Below are 17,527 nucleotides of genomic sequence, written 5' to 3'. Positions count from 1 at the left end.
GATAAATGCTAAGACCCAAGTGTCTGTAGTTATTTCCTCCCATGCTTGGTAATACTGACCTATTCTTCCCCCCACTGGTGTTGTGTGGAGGGGATGAGTGACATGTGAGTCACTGGTTGGTTGTAGGGGTTTTGGGGCTTTGAAATTTTCCCCTATTCCTAGGGAATTGTCCTCTGTATTGGCCCCGAAAGCCTCCCCTCTGGTACTGTCTCTGGTAGCTGGACGGTGTTGTCTGTGAGGTGCTGGCTTGTGTGGCCTGACCCCGAAACCCCCCTCTAAAGGTTGTCTTGCGGAAGGTGCTGTAAGTGCCTCTGCTCTGCGGGGAGTAGAGTGCGCCCATGGCTTTAGCAGTGTCAGTGTCCTTTTTCAGTTTCTCAATTGCCGTGTCCTCCTCTGGTCCGAACAGTTGTTTTTCATTGAATGGCATATTGAGCACTGCCTGCTGTATCTCTGGTTTAAAACCAGACGTTCGTAGCCATGCGTGCCTTCTTATAGTCACAGATGTGTTAATTGTTCTCGCAGCTGTGTCCGCTGCGTCCATAGAGGAGCGTATCTGATTATTAGATATGTTCTGTCCTTCCTCAACCACCTGCTTCGCCCTCTTTTGTAGTTCCTTGGGTAGATGCTCAATGAGGTGTTGCATCTCGTCCCAATGGGCTCTGTCATAGCGCGCAAGTAGTGCTTGGGAGTTAGCGATGCGCCACTGGTTTGCAGCCTGTGCTGCGACTCTCTTTCCGGCTGCATCGAACTTGCGGCTCTCTTTATCTGGGGGTGGTGCATCCCCAGATGTGTGGGAGTTGGCTCTCTTGCGAGCTGCTCCTACTACGACGGAATCTGGTGGCAGCTGTGTGGTGATGAAAACAGGGTCTGTGGGAGGTGCTTTATATTTCTTTTCCACCCTTGGTGTTATTGCCCTACTCTTGACCGGCTCCTTGAAGATTTCCTTTGCGTGCCGAAGCATTCCTGGGAGCATAGGCAAGCTTTGGTAGGAGCTGTGGGTGGAGGAGAGGGTGTTGAATAAGAAGTCATCCTCGACTGGTTCTGAGTGGAGGTTTACGTTGTGGAACTCTGCCGCTCTAGCCACCACTTGTGAATAAGCCGTGCTGTCTTCTGGTGGTGAGGGCTTTGTAGGATACGCCTCTGGACTGTTGTCCGACACTGGGGCGTCGTATAAGTCCCAAGCGTCTTGGTCCTGGTCACCTTGGCTCGCGGTGGTGTGAGCCGGGGAATGTGATGGAGTTTGTGCTGGTGAAACGTTAGTTACAGGTGGAGGAGAGGGTGGCGGAGTTACCTTTCTCACCATTTTTGTTTGTGGTGCTTGGTCTGTTTGAAACTCCAGTCTCCTTTTTCTCCTAATTGGGGGAAGGGTGCTTATCTTCCCTGTTCCTTCCTGTATGAAAATACGTTTCTGCGTATGGTCCACTTCGGTGGATTGCAACTCTTCCTCAAATCTATGCTTTCGCATCTGAGAGGACAGTGATTGCTCCTCTGAATAGGAACCGGTAACTGGGTCGGTTGCGGCTCGTTTTGGCACCGAAACCCTGTCTGTACTCTTTTTCGGCTCCGAGGTGACTTTTTACTTTTTCGGAGTCGAAACCTCTCGGCGTCGATCTTCCTCGGTGCCACTGTCTCGGCGTCGAGCCGTTTCGGCACCGCTATCTCGGCGTCGATCTTTTTCAGCAGCACTGTCTCGGTCCCGAGCAGGCTGCGTGCCGGTGTCTCGACCGGAGTCGGACGATCTCGGCACTGTTTCGGCCTTTTTCGGTGCCGACGGTCGGTCACCGAATTTATGGGTCGAGCCATGGCCTGGTGGCAGTGGCGTCCCCTGGGCCTTGTCACTTTTCTTGTGTGTTGCCTTCGACGTCTTACTCACAGTTCTTTGATCGTCGAATTCCTCGGAGTCCGATTCGTGGATCGAGAAGGCTTCTTCCTCCTCTTGTTCCTCGAACTCTCGGTGTGCTGTCGGCGTGGACGCCATCTGAAGTCTTCTGGCTCGACGGTCACGGAGTGTCTTTCGGGACCGGAACGCACGACAGGCCTCGCAAGTCTCTTCACTGTGCTCAGGCGACAGGCACAGGTTACAGACCAAATGTTGGTCTGAATACGGGTATTTGTTGTGGCATTTGGGACAGAAACTAAACGGGGTCCGTTCCATCTGCGTTGTCTGACACGCGGTCGGGCCGACCAGGCCCCGACGGGGGATCGAAAGCTACCCCGAAGGGCACCGGAGCTCTTCAAACTTCGATGCAGTGTCGATTCTAACTAAGCCGATCCTGAACGCAACAATACCGACGTAATCTTCCGATAGTTAGCTAACTTTCCGTTCCGAAACTCGGAGCGACAGGAACACGTCCGAACCCGATGGTCGGAAAGAAAACAATCAAAGATGGAGTCGACGCCCATGCGCAATGGAGACAAAAGGAGGAGTCACTTGGTCCCGTGACTCGAAAGACTTCTTCGAAGAAAAACAACTTGTAACACTCCGACCCAACACCAGATGGCGGGCTATGCACAACATGTGTATCTACAGCGACAGATGCCATCGAACTAATTGTTTCAAATGAGTTTTCGGAAGAGATATCTGAATAAATCACTCATTGAGGATTCAATCAAAATATATAACTAGGCTAAACACTGCCTATAGTACTACACTAGAAGATTTGTATGAATGTATGTCTATATTATTGGCATAGCATGACCCAAGCTAAAACGCAGAGGAGTGCTATATAGAGTCAAAGGCAAGAATATGGTCAATGAGTTAGAGGAGAGGCAGCTGGAGTCTACAAGCCAAAGTGTACTGTTACTACACTTTGATGTAGTGTTCTCTAAAGAAGGGAGTTTATAAGTCTTTACTAAACCATAGCAGCATTGGGGTGGTCTTGTTCCAGATCCTGAGTTAATAGATGGAAAAGGACGGCTACTGTTGTTATTCCTTTACACTTACATTGGTGCAATCTCTGTTTATCCATTGCTAATCTCAAACAGCGCATTAACTACATCATCAAAGTCTCTGTAACTATCACTGTGTTCCCATTAATTATGCTACATTCCCAAGGCTTACAGAAATGAATGTCCTATTCAATGTATGTGAAAGGAGATGCACCTTAAGGTCATTAGAATAAGGATAGCGCATCATTTTAGGTTTACATATGTTATGACCAAGTAAAATAGGCCAGATCAGAGTTTCCAAAACTGGGGGCTCGTGACCAAGCCGGTTTTTGATGGGTGACAAAAATATGAGAAATACATGAAGATGCCTTTAAATTATGGGCTTATTTTGGCACAGTCACAGAACCCCGATTTCCACACATTATTATTTGTGTGCTATGTAGTTTTAACAGTAAAACAGTATGTCTGTGCAAATTAAGAGGCTACTTCAATGGGAAATGTGGTGCCTGTAAACGGCAATGCAGTACCACTGAATGGTTTAGTTGAATTTAAAAAAATCACCCCTCTTCATGTCCATTAAATGTAGTGGAGTCACAACAGTTTGTTGTTTTAAAAGGTTGGTCATAGTTCTAAAAACTGAGCTATAGTATTGATGATTGCTAGCAACAGTGTTGCACATAAGCAACACAGCACAGGTGTCTCTCCTGGCAAAGCTACCTCGGCCTTTTATCATATTAAAGGAAACATATCTTGATTGTAATACCAGTGATCTAAGGTCCAAGAAGCCATTCAATTGATTATGTGTGCTAGATAAGTAATCAATAGTACACCCATATTAATCAATTCATAAATTAATTTAAAGATGTTCAACGCTCTCCTGTGTAGTCCTTCATGCAGGCTCTCGAAACTCCACATTCTGTCAATCCTCAAAATGGAGTTCACCTTTAGTTATGCCAAAAGCTTCAAGTCTGTTCCTCGACATTTTTGATGCATTAGAGCCTGGGATTAGCTCGTTTTGTGGTTCAATTGAGCTACTACAGCAGAACTGTGATGATGAAGACCTTGTCTGTAGGTGCAAGGATCCTGGATTAATTGGTTATAATGGTGTTAAAGTCCAGCCACTTCTATTAATGGACGTGTAACATAGGTGCCGTCTACCATCATTCCACTGTTATGCACTTCTATCAAAGACCAAGCTTCATGATAATCACTTGTGAGTCAAAAAGTGGGAAGTTCTATGTAGAATAGATGTGTTGTTTTTAATACGTTTTATTTGACTGTCCAAAGTTGAGAAAATCTCTTCCCAGATATTTGAAAAAGTTGGCCACAAGGCTGCAAGTGCAATGGAGTAGATCAGCCAGGTTAGACCTCTTGGAATCTAAAGAGGGGCACAGAAAAAGACGCAAAGAGCTCCTGAAGGGAAAAGGTGGAGCAATCACAAGAAGGAAAAGCATAACACATTGGAAGGAGGCCATAAAGATATATCAAAGAATCAAACAATCTGGTAATTGAAACCGCTGAATATGAGAGTTCCCTTGCCTCACATTATGGCTGGGAAGAGCGACCAACAAGTAAGAGGAAGCTTGTCTCATGAAAATAATGCCCAAATCTAAATACTAACGTAGGGACTGAGATGTGAGCCACCACTCAGGAAAGGAGAGCCAGATATACAATTAAGAAAAGAGGGTTATGAGAGAGTTCAACCAATGAACTAGGGCATTACTGCTGCATAACATAGGCAAAAGACTCAGACTTTGTGAAACATCAAGATTTTGAGAACCCTTGGCTGGTTTCAAATTAGTGACCGCTAACAGCTCAAAGACATGCACATAGCAGAAACCGTCACTGGAGAAAGTTGCCCTACCTCATGTAGAAAGTTCAGAATGCCATACTTTGGGAGCTAGAATGTTACGTTTTCAAACTCTAAAGAACTTTAATTAATATGGGAGGATAGGTTTAATGTGTTTTCAATGTATATGCATTCTTAGAGATAATAACAAACCCTTTAGATTAATAAAAAAAGTTAATTGTAGTTAAGCTGCAAAAATCATTTGTGACGAACAAATGAAGTAACTGCACATGCTACTTCATTTCTTTGTCCAGATTTCACAGGAAGGTTGTGCATGTAGTTCAGGAATGCAAGCACTTTCAAAACATCAGTAACTCAAAGAAAAGAATAGTCAACAAGTATGTTGAATACTTTACCAGAAGAGTTGGTGACTTACCTTATCTGAGCTAATGCTCCAAAAAAGGCATGATTAGCAACAGTAGAATCTGGCTGCACCCCACAGCTATCCAGCAAAGGCATCAGGACTGAAATATAAACATTATCTTTCAAAGTCAACCACTACAATTTCCAATTCATGATGTTGCCAATGGCAAGGTGGCACCTTAATACAATGCATTGCTTTTGTCAGAGAGAAGGACTATGTTACTTATCCTGTAAGCATCTATCCATAGCATGCAGCGCTACAGATTCACATCCTGTGCACATTCCTGCCATCTAGTGTTGGGCTGTCTCTGCAGCTTGATTTTGTTGAACAAGTATTTTGTTACTGAAGTGATGTTGAGACTCCTCCTCTTTAAGTGAATGCACATGGTCATCGGCTCCATTGTTAGGATTGTTTATTTTGTCTCACCATTGTGGCTAGTAAAGAATGATCTACTGAATATACACAAATGGGGGGGTGGGGGGGGTGTGTGTGTGTGTGTGTGTGTGTGTGTGTCTGTGTCTGTGTGTGTGCCCTCTCTCCCCCCCTTCCGGATCAAGACAGAATTGCATATGGCTGGGAGGCAAACTGGAATGGCACGGTGAGCAAAAAAAATCAATGGCTTTGGGCCCAGATCGGTGACAGGGGACGAATGTTTGACATTGGTAAGCATTCCGTCCATCATCTGTTCTTTTTGCATTTGTCACGATAAGTGGTAGTTATGCCACTGGATTCAGGCTAGCCAGGCTGATGAGGGTTGATACTCCGAAACCGGTCCCAGGATGCTAGTTTCCAGGCCAGGAAGGACCTGGCCTGACAGCTCGGGCTGGACTGTTCCCATAGGGAGAGAGATCAAGACTGATTTGCATATGGCTGGGTCAAAACTGGAATGGTGCACCAAGCAAAATAAAAGGTGGATTTAGGCCCGAATCTGTGCCGGGGGTGTGTGAATTTTTGACATTTCTCAGCATTCTGTCCATCATCTGTTCTTTTTTTCTTCGCGGACAAACTGTAAAGCAGTTCTGCTCTCGCTGTAGCTTTAGGCATTAGATCGTGCAGATGTCTGGAATAGGGTTTGTAAAACTGTTTGGCCAACAAGAGCTTGTTGTCTTGCTTGTACAGTTCCACTATAATGCTTAGCCAAAATGTGCAGATTTGTCCATGTAGACGCCTCGCAAATGTCAGCTAAAGGGATGTTACCTAGAAAAGACATAGAAGCACATTTCTTTCTCGTAGAATGTGCTAGTGATCGTAATGTTTGTTTGACTTTCATGTAATATCTGTATTCATTGGACTATTCAACTCGCAATTCCTGCTTTGGAATGAAAATGTCACTTACCCAGTGTACATCTGTTCGTGGCATCAGTCGCAGTAGATTCGCATGTTCTGCAATAGCTCGCCATCTGGTGTTGGGCCGGAGTGTTACAAGTTGTTTTTCTTCGAAGAAGTCTTTCGAGTCACGGGACCGAGTGACTCCTCCTTTTGTCTCCATTGCGCATGGGCGTCGACTCTATCCTCGATTGTTTTTCCCCGCAGAGGGTGAGGTAGGAGTTGAATTGTAGTAATAGTGCCCATGCAATGGAGTGACTAAGTATGCACCTATTTAAGGTTGAGATGATACATATATAAATAATTGAAGGTAACTTCTAAACTGCTACAGGCTCCCGGGGAGGCGGGTGGGCACATGCGAATCTACTGCGACTGATGCCACGAACAGATGTACACTGGGTAAGTGACATTTTCAGTTCGATGGCATCTGTCGCTGTAGATACGCATGTTCTGCATAGACTAGTAAGCAGTTATTTCCCCAAAAGCGGTGGATCAGCCTGTAGGAGTGGAAGTAGTCTGAAATAATGTCCTTAATACGGCTTGACCTACTGTGGCTTGTTGTGCGGATAACACGTCTACACAGTAGTGCTTGGTGAATGTGTGAGGCGTAGACCATGTGGCTGCCTTACATATTTCTTGCATTGGGATGTTTCCTAGAAAGGCCATGGTAGCACCTTTCTTTCTGGTTGAGTGTGCCCTTGGTGTAATGGGCAGCTGTCGTTTAGCTTTAAGGTAGCAGATTTGGATGCATTTAACTATCCATCTGGCTATACCTTGTTTTGAAATTGGGTTTCCTGCGTGAGGTTTTTGAAATGCAATAAAGAGTTGTTTAGTCTTTCTGATGTTTTTTGTTCTGTCAATGTAATACATTAATGCTCTTTTGACATCTAATGTATGTAGTGCCCTTTCAGCTACGGTATCTGGCTGTGGAAAGAACACTGGAAGTTCCACTGTTTGATTTAGATGGAACGGTGAAATAACCTTTGGCAAAAATTTAGGATTGGTCCTTAGGACGACTTTATTTTTGTGTAGTTGTATAAAAGGTTCCTGTATAGTAAACGCCTGAATCTCGCTTACTCTTCTCAGGGAAGTAATGGCGATGAGAAATGCCACCTTCCAGGTTAGGAACTGTATGTCGCAGGAGTGCATGGGTTCAAAAGGTGGACCCATAAGTCTAGTTAGGACAACATTTAGGTTCCATGAAGGAACAGGTGGTGTTCTTGGTGGTATAATTCTCCTAAGGCCCTCCATGAATGCTTTAATGACTGGTATTTTATATAGGGAAGTTGAATAGGTAGTCTGCAGGTATGCAGATATTGCTGCAAGGTGAATCTTAATGGAAGAGAAAGCTAGGTTAGATTTTTGTAAGTGAAGCAAGTAACCCACTACATGTTCTGGAGTTGTGTGTAATGGTTGTATTTGATTAATATGGCAGTAGCAAACAAACCTCTTCCATTTACTTGCATAGCAGTGCCTGGTGGATGGCCTTCTTGCTTGTTTTATGACTTCCATACATTCTTGGGTAAGTTGTAAGTGCCCGAATTCTAGGATTTCAGGAGCCAGATTGCTAGATTCAGCGATGCTGGATCCGGGTGTCTGATCTTTTGGTTGTGCTGTGTCAACAGATCTGGCCTGTTGGGCAATTTGATGCAGGGTACCACTGATAGGTCTAGCAGCGTTGTGTACCAGGGTTGCCTTGCCCAAGTTGGTGCTATCAATATGAGTTTGAGTTTGCTTTGACTGAGTTTGTTTACCAGGTAAGGAAGGAGAGGGAGAGGAGGAAAAGCGTAAGCAAATATCCCTGACCAGTTCATCCATAGGGCATTGCCTTGGGATTGTTTGTGTGGGTATCTGGATGCGAAGTTTTGGCATTTTGCGTTCTCCCTTGTCGCAAACAAGTCTATCTGAGGTGTTCCCCAGAGTTTGAAATAAGTGTTCAGAATTTGGGGGTGAATTTCCCATTCGTGGACCTGTTGGTGATCTCGAGAGAGATTGTCTGCGAGTTGATTTTGTATCCCTGGTATAAACTGTGCAATTAGGCGAATTTGGTTGTGAATTGCCCAATGCCAAATTTTTTGTGCTAGCAGGCTTAACTGCGTGGAGTGCGTCCCCCCCTGCTTGTTTAGATAATACATTGTTGTCATGTTGTCTGTTTTGACGAGAATGTATTTGTGAACTATTATTGGTTGGAAAGCTTTTAGTGCTTGAAAAACTGCTAGAAGTTCTAGGTGATTGATATGCAGTTTTGTTTGATGTACGTTCCATTGTCCTTGTATGCTGTGTTGATCGAGGTGTGCTCCCCACCCTGTCATGGAAGCATCTGTTGTTATTACGTATTGTGGCACTGGGTCTTGGAAAGGCCGCCCCTTGTTTAAATTTATGTTGTTCCACCACAGAAGCGAGAGGTAAGTTTGGCGGTCTATTAACACCAGATCTAGAAGGTGACCCTGTGCTTGAGACCACTGTGATGCTAGGCATTGTTGTAAGGGCCTCATGTGCAGTCTTGCGTTTGGGACAATGGCTATGCATGATGACATCATGCCTAGGAGTTGTAATACCATCTTTGCTTGTATCTTTTGTGTTGGATACATGCGTTGTATGATGGTGTTGAAATTTTGAATTCTTTGTGGACTTGGAGTGGCTACTCCTTTTGATGTGTCTATTATGGCTCCCAGGTATTGTTGTACCTTGCGTGGCAGAATTTTGGATTTTGTGAAATTGACGGTGAACCCTAGTTTGAAGAGGGTTTGTATGATATGATTTGTGTGATTTGAGCACTCTATTAACGAATGGGCCTTGATTAGCCAGTCGTCTAGATATGGGAACACATGTATCTGCTGCCTTCTTATGTGTGCTGCGACTACCGCTAGACATTTGGTAAAGACTCTTGGTGCGGTTGTTAATCCGAAAGGCAGTACCTTGAATTGGTAATGTATTCCTTTGAATACAAACCTTAGGTATTTCCTGTGCGATGGGTGTATTGGTATATGGAAATAAGCATCCTTGAGGTCTAAAGTTGCCATGTAGTCGTGCAGCTTTAGCAATGGCAATACTTCTTGTAGTGTGACCATGTGGAAGTGGTCTGACTTGATGAAAGTGTTCACTACTCTGAGGTCTAGGATTGGTCTCAGTGTTTTGTCCTTCTTTGGTATCAGAAAGTACAGTGAGTAAACTCCTGTGTTTATTTGTGTGTTTGGCACTAATTCGATTGCATTCTTTTGCAATAGTGCCTGCACTTCTATCTCCAGGAGATTGGAATGGTGTGTTGTTAAATTTTGTGCTTTTGGTGGTATGTTTGGAGGGAATTGTAGAAATTCTATGCAATAACCATGTTGGATAATTGCTAGAACCCAAGTGTCTGTAGTGATTTTCTCCCATGCTCTGTAATAATGACCTATTCGTCCCCCCACTGGTGTTGTGTGGAGGGGGTGAGTGACATGTGAGTCACTGTTTAGTAGTAGGGGTTTTGGGGCTTTGGAATCTTCCTCTATTTCTAGGGAATTGCCCTCCTCTATATTGTCCCCGAAAACCTCCTCTATACTGTCCTTGGTAACTGGACGGTGTGGCTTGTGAGGTGCTGGCTTGTGTGCTTTGACCCCGAAGCCCCCCTCGAAAGGGCGTTTTACGGAATGAGCTGTAATTCCCTCTGCTCTGCGGGGAGTAGAGTGCGCCCATGGCTTTGGCAGTGTCCGTATCTTTTTTGAGTTTCTCAATCGCTGTGTCCACTTCTGGACCGAACAGTTCTTTTTCATTAAAAGGCATATTGAGAACTGCTTGTTGAATCTCTGGTTTAAATCCAGACGTTCGGAGCCATGCATGCCTTCTGATAGTTACAGATGTATTAATTGTCCGTGCAGCTGTATCTGCAGCGTCCATGGAGGAGCGGATCTGGTTGTTGGAGATGGCCTGTCCCTCCTCAACCACTTGTTTTGCCCTATTTTGTAAGTCCTTGGGCAGATGTTCAATGAGATGTTGCATCTCGTCCCAGTGGGCTCTGTCATAGCGCGCAAGTAGTGCCTGGGAGTTCGCGATGCGCCACTGGTTTGCAGCTTGTGCTGCGACTCTTTTACCAGCTGCATCAAACTTGCGGCTTTCTTTATCTGGGGGTGGTGCATCTCCAGATGTGTGAGAGTTGGCCCTTTTCCTAGCTGCTCCTACAACGACAGAGTCTGGTGGCAGCTGTGTAGTGATGAAAACCGGGTCCGTAGGAGGCGGCTTATACTTTTTTTCTACCCTTGGTGTGATTGCCCTACTTTTAACCGGCTCCTTAAAGATGTCTTTTGCGTGGCGGAGCATACCAGGGAGCATAGGCAGGCTTTGGTATGAGCTGTGGGTGGAGGAGAGTGTGTTGAATAAGAAATCATCCTCAACCTGTTCTGAGTGGAGGCTTACGTGGTGAAATTGTGCTGCTCTAGCCACCACTTGAGAGTACGCGGTGCTGTCTTCTGGTGGAGATGGCTTCGCAGGGTATGCCTCCGGACTGTTATCTGACACTGGGGCGTCGTATAGGTCCCATGCGTCCTGATCTTGGTCACCCTGGCTCATGGTGGTGTGAGCTGGGGAGTGTGATGGAGTTTGTGCTGGTGAAACGTCAATCACGGGCGGAGGTGAGGGTGGTGGTGTAACTCTTTTCACCACTTTTGGTTGTGGTGTCTGTTCCGTGTGGAACTCCAACCTTCTCTTTCTCCTAATGGGGGGAAGGGTGCTTATTTTTCCTGTCCCCTGCTGTATGAAGATACGCTTTTGCGTATGGTCCACATCAGTTGCTTGCAGCTCTTCCTCAAACCTATGCTTCTGCATTTGGGAGGTTAGCGAGTGCTCTTCTGTATAAGAGCCTGAAGCTGGGTCGCTTGCAGTTTGTTTCGGCATCGAAACCCTGTCTGCGTGTTTTTTCGGCTCCGAGGTGACTCTTTTCTTTTTCGGGGCCGAAACCTCTCGGCGTCGATCTGTTTCGGTGCCGCTGTCTCGGCGTCGAGCCGTGTCGGCACCGGCATCTCGGTGTCGAGGCTTGTCTCCAGCACTTTCTCGGTCCCGAGAAGGCTGCGTGCCGGTGTCTCGACCGGAGTCGGACGATCTCGGCACTGTTTGGGCCTTTTTCGGTGCCGATGGTCGGTCACCGAATTTATGGGTCGAGCCATGGCCTGGTGGCAGTGGCGTCCCCTGGGCCTTGTAAATGTGTCTCTGTGTGGTTTTCGACGTCTTACTCACGGTTTGTGTATCGTCGAATCCTTCGGAGTCGGAGTCTTGGATCGAGAAGGTACCTTCCTCTTCCTGTTCCTCGAACTCCCGTTGGGCTGTCGGTGCGGACGCCATCTGAAGTCTTCTGGCTCGACGGTCTCGGAGTGTTTTTCGGGACCGGAACGCACGACAGGCCTCGCAGGTGTCTTCGCTGTGCTCAGGTGACAGGCACAGGTTGCAGACCAAGTGTTGGTCTGTGTAGGGGTATTTATTGTGGCATTTGGGGCAGAAACGAAACGGGGTCCGTTCCATCGGCGTTCTTCAGCACGCGGTCGGGCCGACCAGGCCCTGACGGAGGATCGAAAAACTACCCCGAAGGGCACCGGAGCTCTTCGATCTTCGATGCGGTGTTGAATGTAAGTACGCCGATCCCGAACGCAACAATACCGACGAAAATCTTCCGAAATTAGCTAATTGTCCGTTCCGAAACTCGGAGCGACAGGAACACGTCCGAACCCGATGGCGGAAAAAAAACAATCGAGGATAGAGTCGACGCCCATGCGCAATGGAGACAAAAGGAGGAGTCACTCGGTCCCGTGACTCGAAAGACTTCTTCGAAGAAAAACAACTTGTAACACTCCGGCCCAACACCAGATGGCGAGCTATTGCAGAACATGCGTATCTACAGCGACAGATGCCATCGAACATTGTGTTTCTCTTTCTAGGGTTTGAGAAAGCAACAAACAACTGTTGTGTTTCCCTAAACAGTTTAGTCCTTTCAATGTAAGAAATTGCTCTCTCGACATCAAGCGTATGAAGTGCTGTTTCTGCAACTGTCTGGGTAAAAAGACGGGCAGATCAAGTGTCGAATTTAAATGAAAAAGTGAAAACGTTTGGAAAGAAACTTTGGGTTTGTCCTAAGCCGTACCTTAATCTGGAAAAAGGGAAAGTAAGGTTCTTCTATGATAAGTGTGTACTTCACTAACCCTTCTCAGAGAGATGGTAGCTACCAGGAACCTTCCATGACAGGAATTGCAATGGGCGAATGTAATGACTTAAAAAGTGGGAACATTCACCTAGTAAATACAGTATTTAATATCCATGATTCCGCCAGTTGTGCACATGGAGAAATTATTCTCTTTAAATCTTCCATAATAACTGGTATATGGAAAAGAGAATGGCATTTACGGTTTTGCAGGTATGCTGCAACTGCTGCAAAGTGCAGCTGTATGCAAGTGTATGCTAGACGGAATTCCTTTAAATGTAACGTGGAAGTGCAAGGGTCTATGCACTGCGCTAGACAATAATGGCCAAACATTTTCCACTTAGCTGCATAACACACTATAGTAGCTGGTCGTCTTGCCTCTATAAGAATGTCCATACACTCTGGAGGTAACTCAGTAACCACACTATGACTTGAGGAGCCAAATTGCAAGGTTCAGTTGTTTAAAATTGGGATGCCTGAGCTTGCTGTTGTTGTGAGTGAGAAGGTCTAGGGTGTCGGAGAGCTACTTATGAGATATTAGAGACACCTCTAGAAGTGTTTTGTACCAGGGTTGTCATGCCTAGGTGAGAGCTACTGGAATCATTTTGAGTGATGTTTGTTCGAGTTTCCTGACAAGATATGGAATGAGTGGGGGAGGCAGTAACGCGTAGGAAAATATCACTTACCAATTCATCCATTGTGCATTGCCTGTGACTGTGAAGGGTGGTACCTGCAGGTGAAGTTTTGGCATTTTGCATTTTCTGCAATGATGAACAGGTCCATGTGCGGTGTTCACAATCGCTGGAAGTAGCGATGAAGGACTCTTGGGTGGAGTTTCCAATCGTGGACCTGTTGCTGCATCCTGTTTAGTACCTCTGCCAACGAATTGTCCACCTCCTGGAGAGATTCTGCTAGACGGTAGATATGAGGCCCATGCCAAATCTCCTGTGCTAAGCGAGACAACTGGGTTGAGTGTGTTCCCCCTTGTTTTTGGATATAATACATAGCCAGTATCTCAGTTCTGAGTGAAATCTGTGCTGAAGGCTTTCGGGGCCAAGTGAATTGCCATGAGCTCTAGGACCCCCGATGTGCAGCGTTTGTTGGTGACCGGTCCACAAGTCCTAGACTGTCATGTCCTCCACAAGCACTCTCCATCCTATGAATGATGCACCTGTGGTGACAGTCAATTATGGAATTGGGTCCATGAATGGTTTGCCACTTGAGGAGATTGTCTGTGTTCCACCACTGTAATGGCCAATGGACTCTGGGAGGAATCAACGCTAGATCTTCCAAATTGCCTTCCACTTGTGACCAATGAAATGCTAGAGGCTGCATGTGAAGTCGGGCAAGCCAGATAATCGCTATAAAAGAAGCCATCATGCTCAGGAGGTGCACCATTGTTCTGAGTGGCAAGTGACAATGTAGCTAAGAAAGAGCCATTTGGTTCTGGATATTGAGTACCCTGCGAGAATTTGGGTATGCTTTGGCTGTGAGTTGAGAGTCGCTCCCAGATATGGCTGTATCTGGGGAGGCTGTAAGTGGGGCTTGGTGGCATTGATTGTGAAGCCCAATTCATGTAACAGAATGATGGCGATCTGTGTATCCTGTCGCCATTTCTGTCTGCTTGAGCTCTTTATTGGTCAATCATCTAAATGTGGGAAGACAGAAATATTGTCTCTTCTATAACGGGCTGTCATACCTGTCAGACATTTGGTAAACACTTGTGGTGCTGTTGTCACTAACAAAGGAAATACTTATAACTGGTAATGACGTCCACTTACCACAAACCCGAGGTAAGCACAATGTATCAAACACGTACGGGGATGCAAAAGTAAGCGTCCTTCAGGTCAAATACTGCCATGAAGTCACTTTCCTCTAGCACTGGAATCACATCCTAAACTTTTACCAAGGTGGCAAAATGTAATGGTTGAGAGGGAAAAGCTCTAGTATATGCCTTAACATCCAGTGTGTAGGAAAGTGCCCCTTTTTACCCCCTGTACTTTAGCCAAACTTCTAGTGCAGGACTGACCAGTCTGTGCCAGCCTGCAACTTCCAAACAAGTTTCTGACAACATGGGGTGAGAGCCTTTGTTTTCTCTGTGGCTAGAAATAAAGCCTGCACTGGGTGGAGTAGCTTCACCCCCCCCCCCCCTGCAGTAACTAACACCTGGCGGTGAGCCTCAAAGTCACAAGCCTCTTGTTAGAGTACCCCAGGGCACTCTAGCTAGTGCAGATGCCCCCACCTGACAAAGCCCCGCTTTTGGTGGTAAGTCTGGTGGGAAAGTTAGGAAAAACAAGGAGTGACCACTTCAGCTAGGACCACCCCTAAGGTGTCCAGAGCTGAAGTGACCCCTGCCTTGCAAAAATCCGCCATCTTGTTTTGGAGGACAGGGTCCAATAGGGTTAGGTCTGTGCCTCCCTCCCAAAAGGGAACGGACACAGGAAAGGGTGTAGTCACCCTCAGGGACAGTAGCCATTGGCTACTGCCCTCTAACCCCTGTAACTCCCCTAAATCAAGGATTTAAGGGCTCCACGGAACCTAGCTTGTCAGATTCCTGGCGACCTCAGGAAGAAAGAAGGACTGCTAAGCTGCCCCCCAACCCCCGGCTTTTGGGAACTCAAACCCTGGCCCCCCCTCCCCAGGTGCTCTTCTAAACCCCTCAGGTCTGCCCTTCAAAGACGCGGGTACTTACCTGGAATCAGACCCAATTCCGAGTGCCCCCAGCCTCCATAGGATGCCATTTTAAATCCAACAGCACTTTGACCTCTGCACCTGGCTGTCCCCGTGTTGCTGGTGGTGGGTGTTTGGAGTTAACTTGAACCCCAACCTGTGGACATCCTAACCCCCGGAGACTCGAACTGTAAGTCTGGTACTTACCTCAAAAACTGTACTAACTTTTCTTCTCCCCAGAACTTTCTTTGAAAATTGCACTGCCAACTTTTAAAACAGATATTTGCTATTTTATTGAAAACCATATGACTTGCCAAATTGAAACAAAGTGGTGTTGATACATATGCTTGCTACTTACTTGCAAATGTACTTACCTGCAAACTGAATCTTGTGGTTCTAGAGATAAAGTAACAAAATATATGTTTTTCTATATCAAAACAATTGGCCTGGAGTTACTCAGAGTGTGTGCTTTCTTTATTGCCTGTGTGTGTACAACAAATGCTTTGCACTACCCTCTGATAAGCCTAACTGCTTGACCACACTACCACAAAAGAGAGCTTTAGTATTATCTACTTTAGCCTCTGTTAAGCCTCTGGGGAACCCCTGGAATCTGTGCACACTGTATCTCATTTGGATATAGTATATACAGAGCCAGCTTTCTACACAGTCCTTTTTGGGTATCAGAAAATAAAGGGAATATACTTCTCTACCCTGGTGTTGCTTTGGAATTGGCTTAATGGCACTTTTCAAATGATGTGCATTTACTTCCTCTTTGAGAAGATGCAAGTGTCGAGGGCTGAGTGTCTGTCTGCATTGAGGAATGTGCGGAGGGTGAGATGTAAGTTCTAGGCAATATTCGTACTCAACAATGAACAGCACCCACTGGTCAGATGTTATTTCTGGCCATAGGTGGTAGAAATGCTGCAGTCTTCCCCCAACACGTCTTGTGTGATCACAGAGAATTTGAGGAGAGTCACTGCTTGTAGGTGGAGGAGTACCTCTAGCCCTCTGGCTACCACTCTTATATCCTCCTCTGTAGTAACCTTTATGTTCTTATTGGTGGTATGTTTATTGTTGCTCGTCAGTGGTGGTGGTTTTGATCGCACCCTGTCCTCGTACCTATGATAGGACTGTTGCCTAGGTGCCATGGACCACAATGCCTCCATGGATTTTGCAGTCTTTGTGCCCCATCTGCTTCTGGGCCAAAGATGTGCTCCCCATCAAATGGGACATTGAGTAGGCATTGTTCTTTGCCAGGCTTCCAATTGTAGTGATATAGGCATGGTCAAGGAGCCAAGAGTGTACGGTCAATCCTCTGGGCCTGTAGATAATGGTATCTCTAATTGTGTGGGACCCTTTGTTTTTGACAGGCCCACATCTACAAATACCGTCTTGATGGTAATGTACCTAAGCTACACCCTGCTGCATCTAGATAGGGCAGAGAAGCCATTAATAACTAGGCAATTCATAGGATACGTTATGTGAGAGGTTGACATTATGTGATCCGTGAGGATATAACTAGGGCAGTTAGGAGACCAGATCCTGCTACACCTTATGATGTGACTGAGCTGACATTCAGGGACAAGGTTATGGTAGATGATCTGGTGGCCTCAGATGAGAGAACATGTCCAAAAAGGAACCTCTGAATCCAGTTCAAATAAACCAGGTTCTCTACGCATTATAACGCTCAACCTCTCTGTCACTCGGGGTAGTTCCATCAGGTTTAAATGACAATGACTGACTCAGTGCTCCATTTGAGATCGCTTCAGCCTATTCACCATTGGTTCCTGCTTTGTATAATGTAGTAGGTCCTGGCATTAGTGTTCTCCCTGCTCCTGCCCCTGAGTCTATTAATTCCTCTACCTTTGACAGCTCTTGCCAGACATCGCAAAAACAGTTAGTTAATTGCCCAGCCAATGGTGCAATGATCACTTCTATGTTGCACCCGGCGACTCATAATGTTGGGGTACGTTTTGTCTCCTGTAATGTGGCAGGTTTAAGTTCTACTGCCTCTTAGCCAGCTTTTGAACAATTTATTGAGAATTACAATATCTGCCTTTTCCAGGAAATATGGGCAGTGGATCCATTCTTTCGGTCTGGGTGTCTGTATTGTCATATTCCAACACTTCCTAGCAAGAGGGGTAGACCCTCTGGTGGTCTAACTACATGGGTTAAAACAACATTAAACTGTTGCATATTACAGTTACCCATTGACTCTCTTGACATATTAGGTATTCAGTTATCATTTGGGTCAAAGTCCGGAGTA

General features: G+C 45.9%; 1 protein-coding gene across 1 annotated transcript in view; it reads right to left on the bottom strand.

Moving 5' to 3' along the window:
• Positions 1 to 17,527, bottom strand: part of TCF25 (transcription factor 25) — a 444,525-nt gene that overhangs the window by 188,665 nt on the left and 238,333 nt on the right. The window contains exon 13 of the mRNA XM_069216958.1: positions 5,115 to 5,202. Coding sequence (XP_069073059.1) covers positions 5,115 to 5,202 — 88 coding nt within the window. The remainder of the gene's footprint in view (positions 1 to 5,114; positions 5,203 to 17,527) is intronic.

This window comes from Pleurodeles waltl, chromosome 12 (assembly GCF_031143425.1).
Source record: "Pleurodeles waltl isolate 20211129_DDA chromosome 12, aPleWal1.hap1.20221129, whole genome shotgun sequence".
NCBI lineage: Eukaryota > Metazoa > Chordata > Amphibia > Caudata > Salamandridae > Pleurodeles > Pleurodeles waltl.
This window is presented reverse-complemented; position numbering and strand designations above follow the sequence as displayed.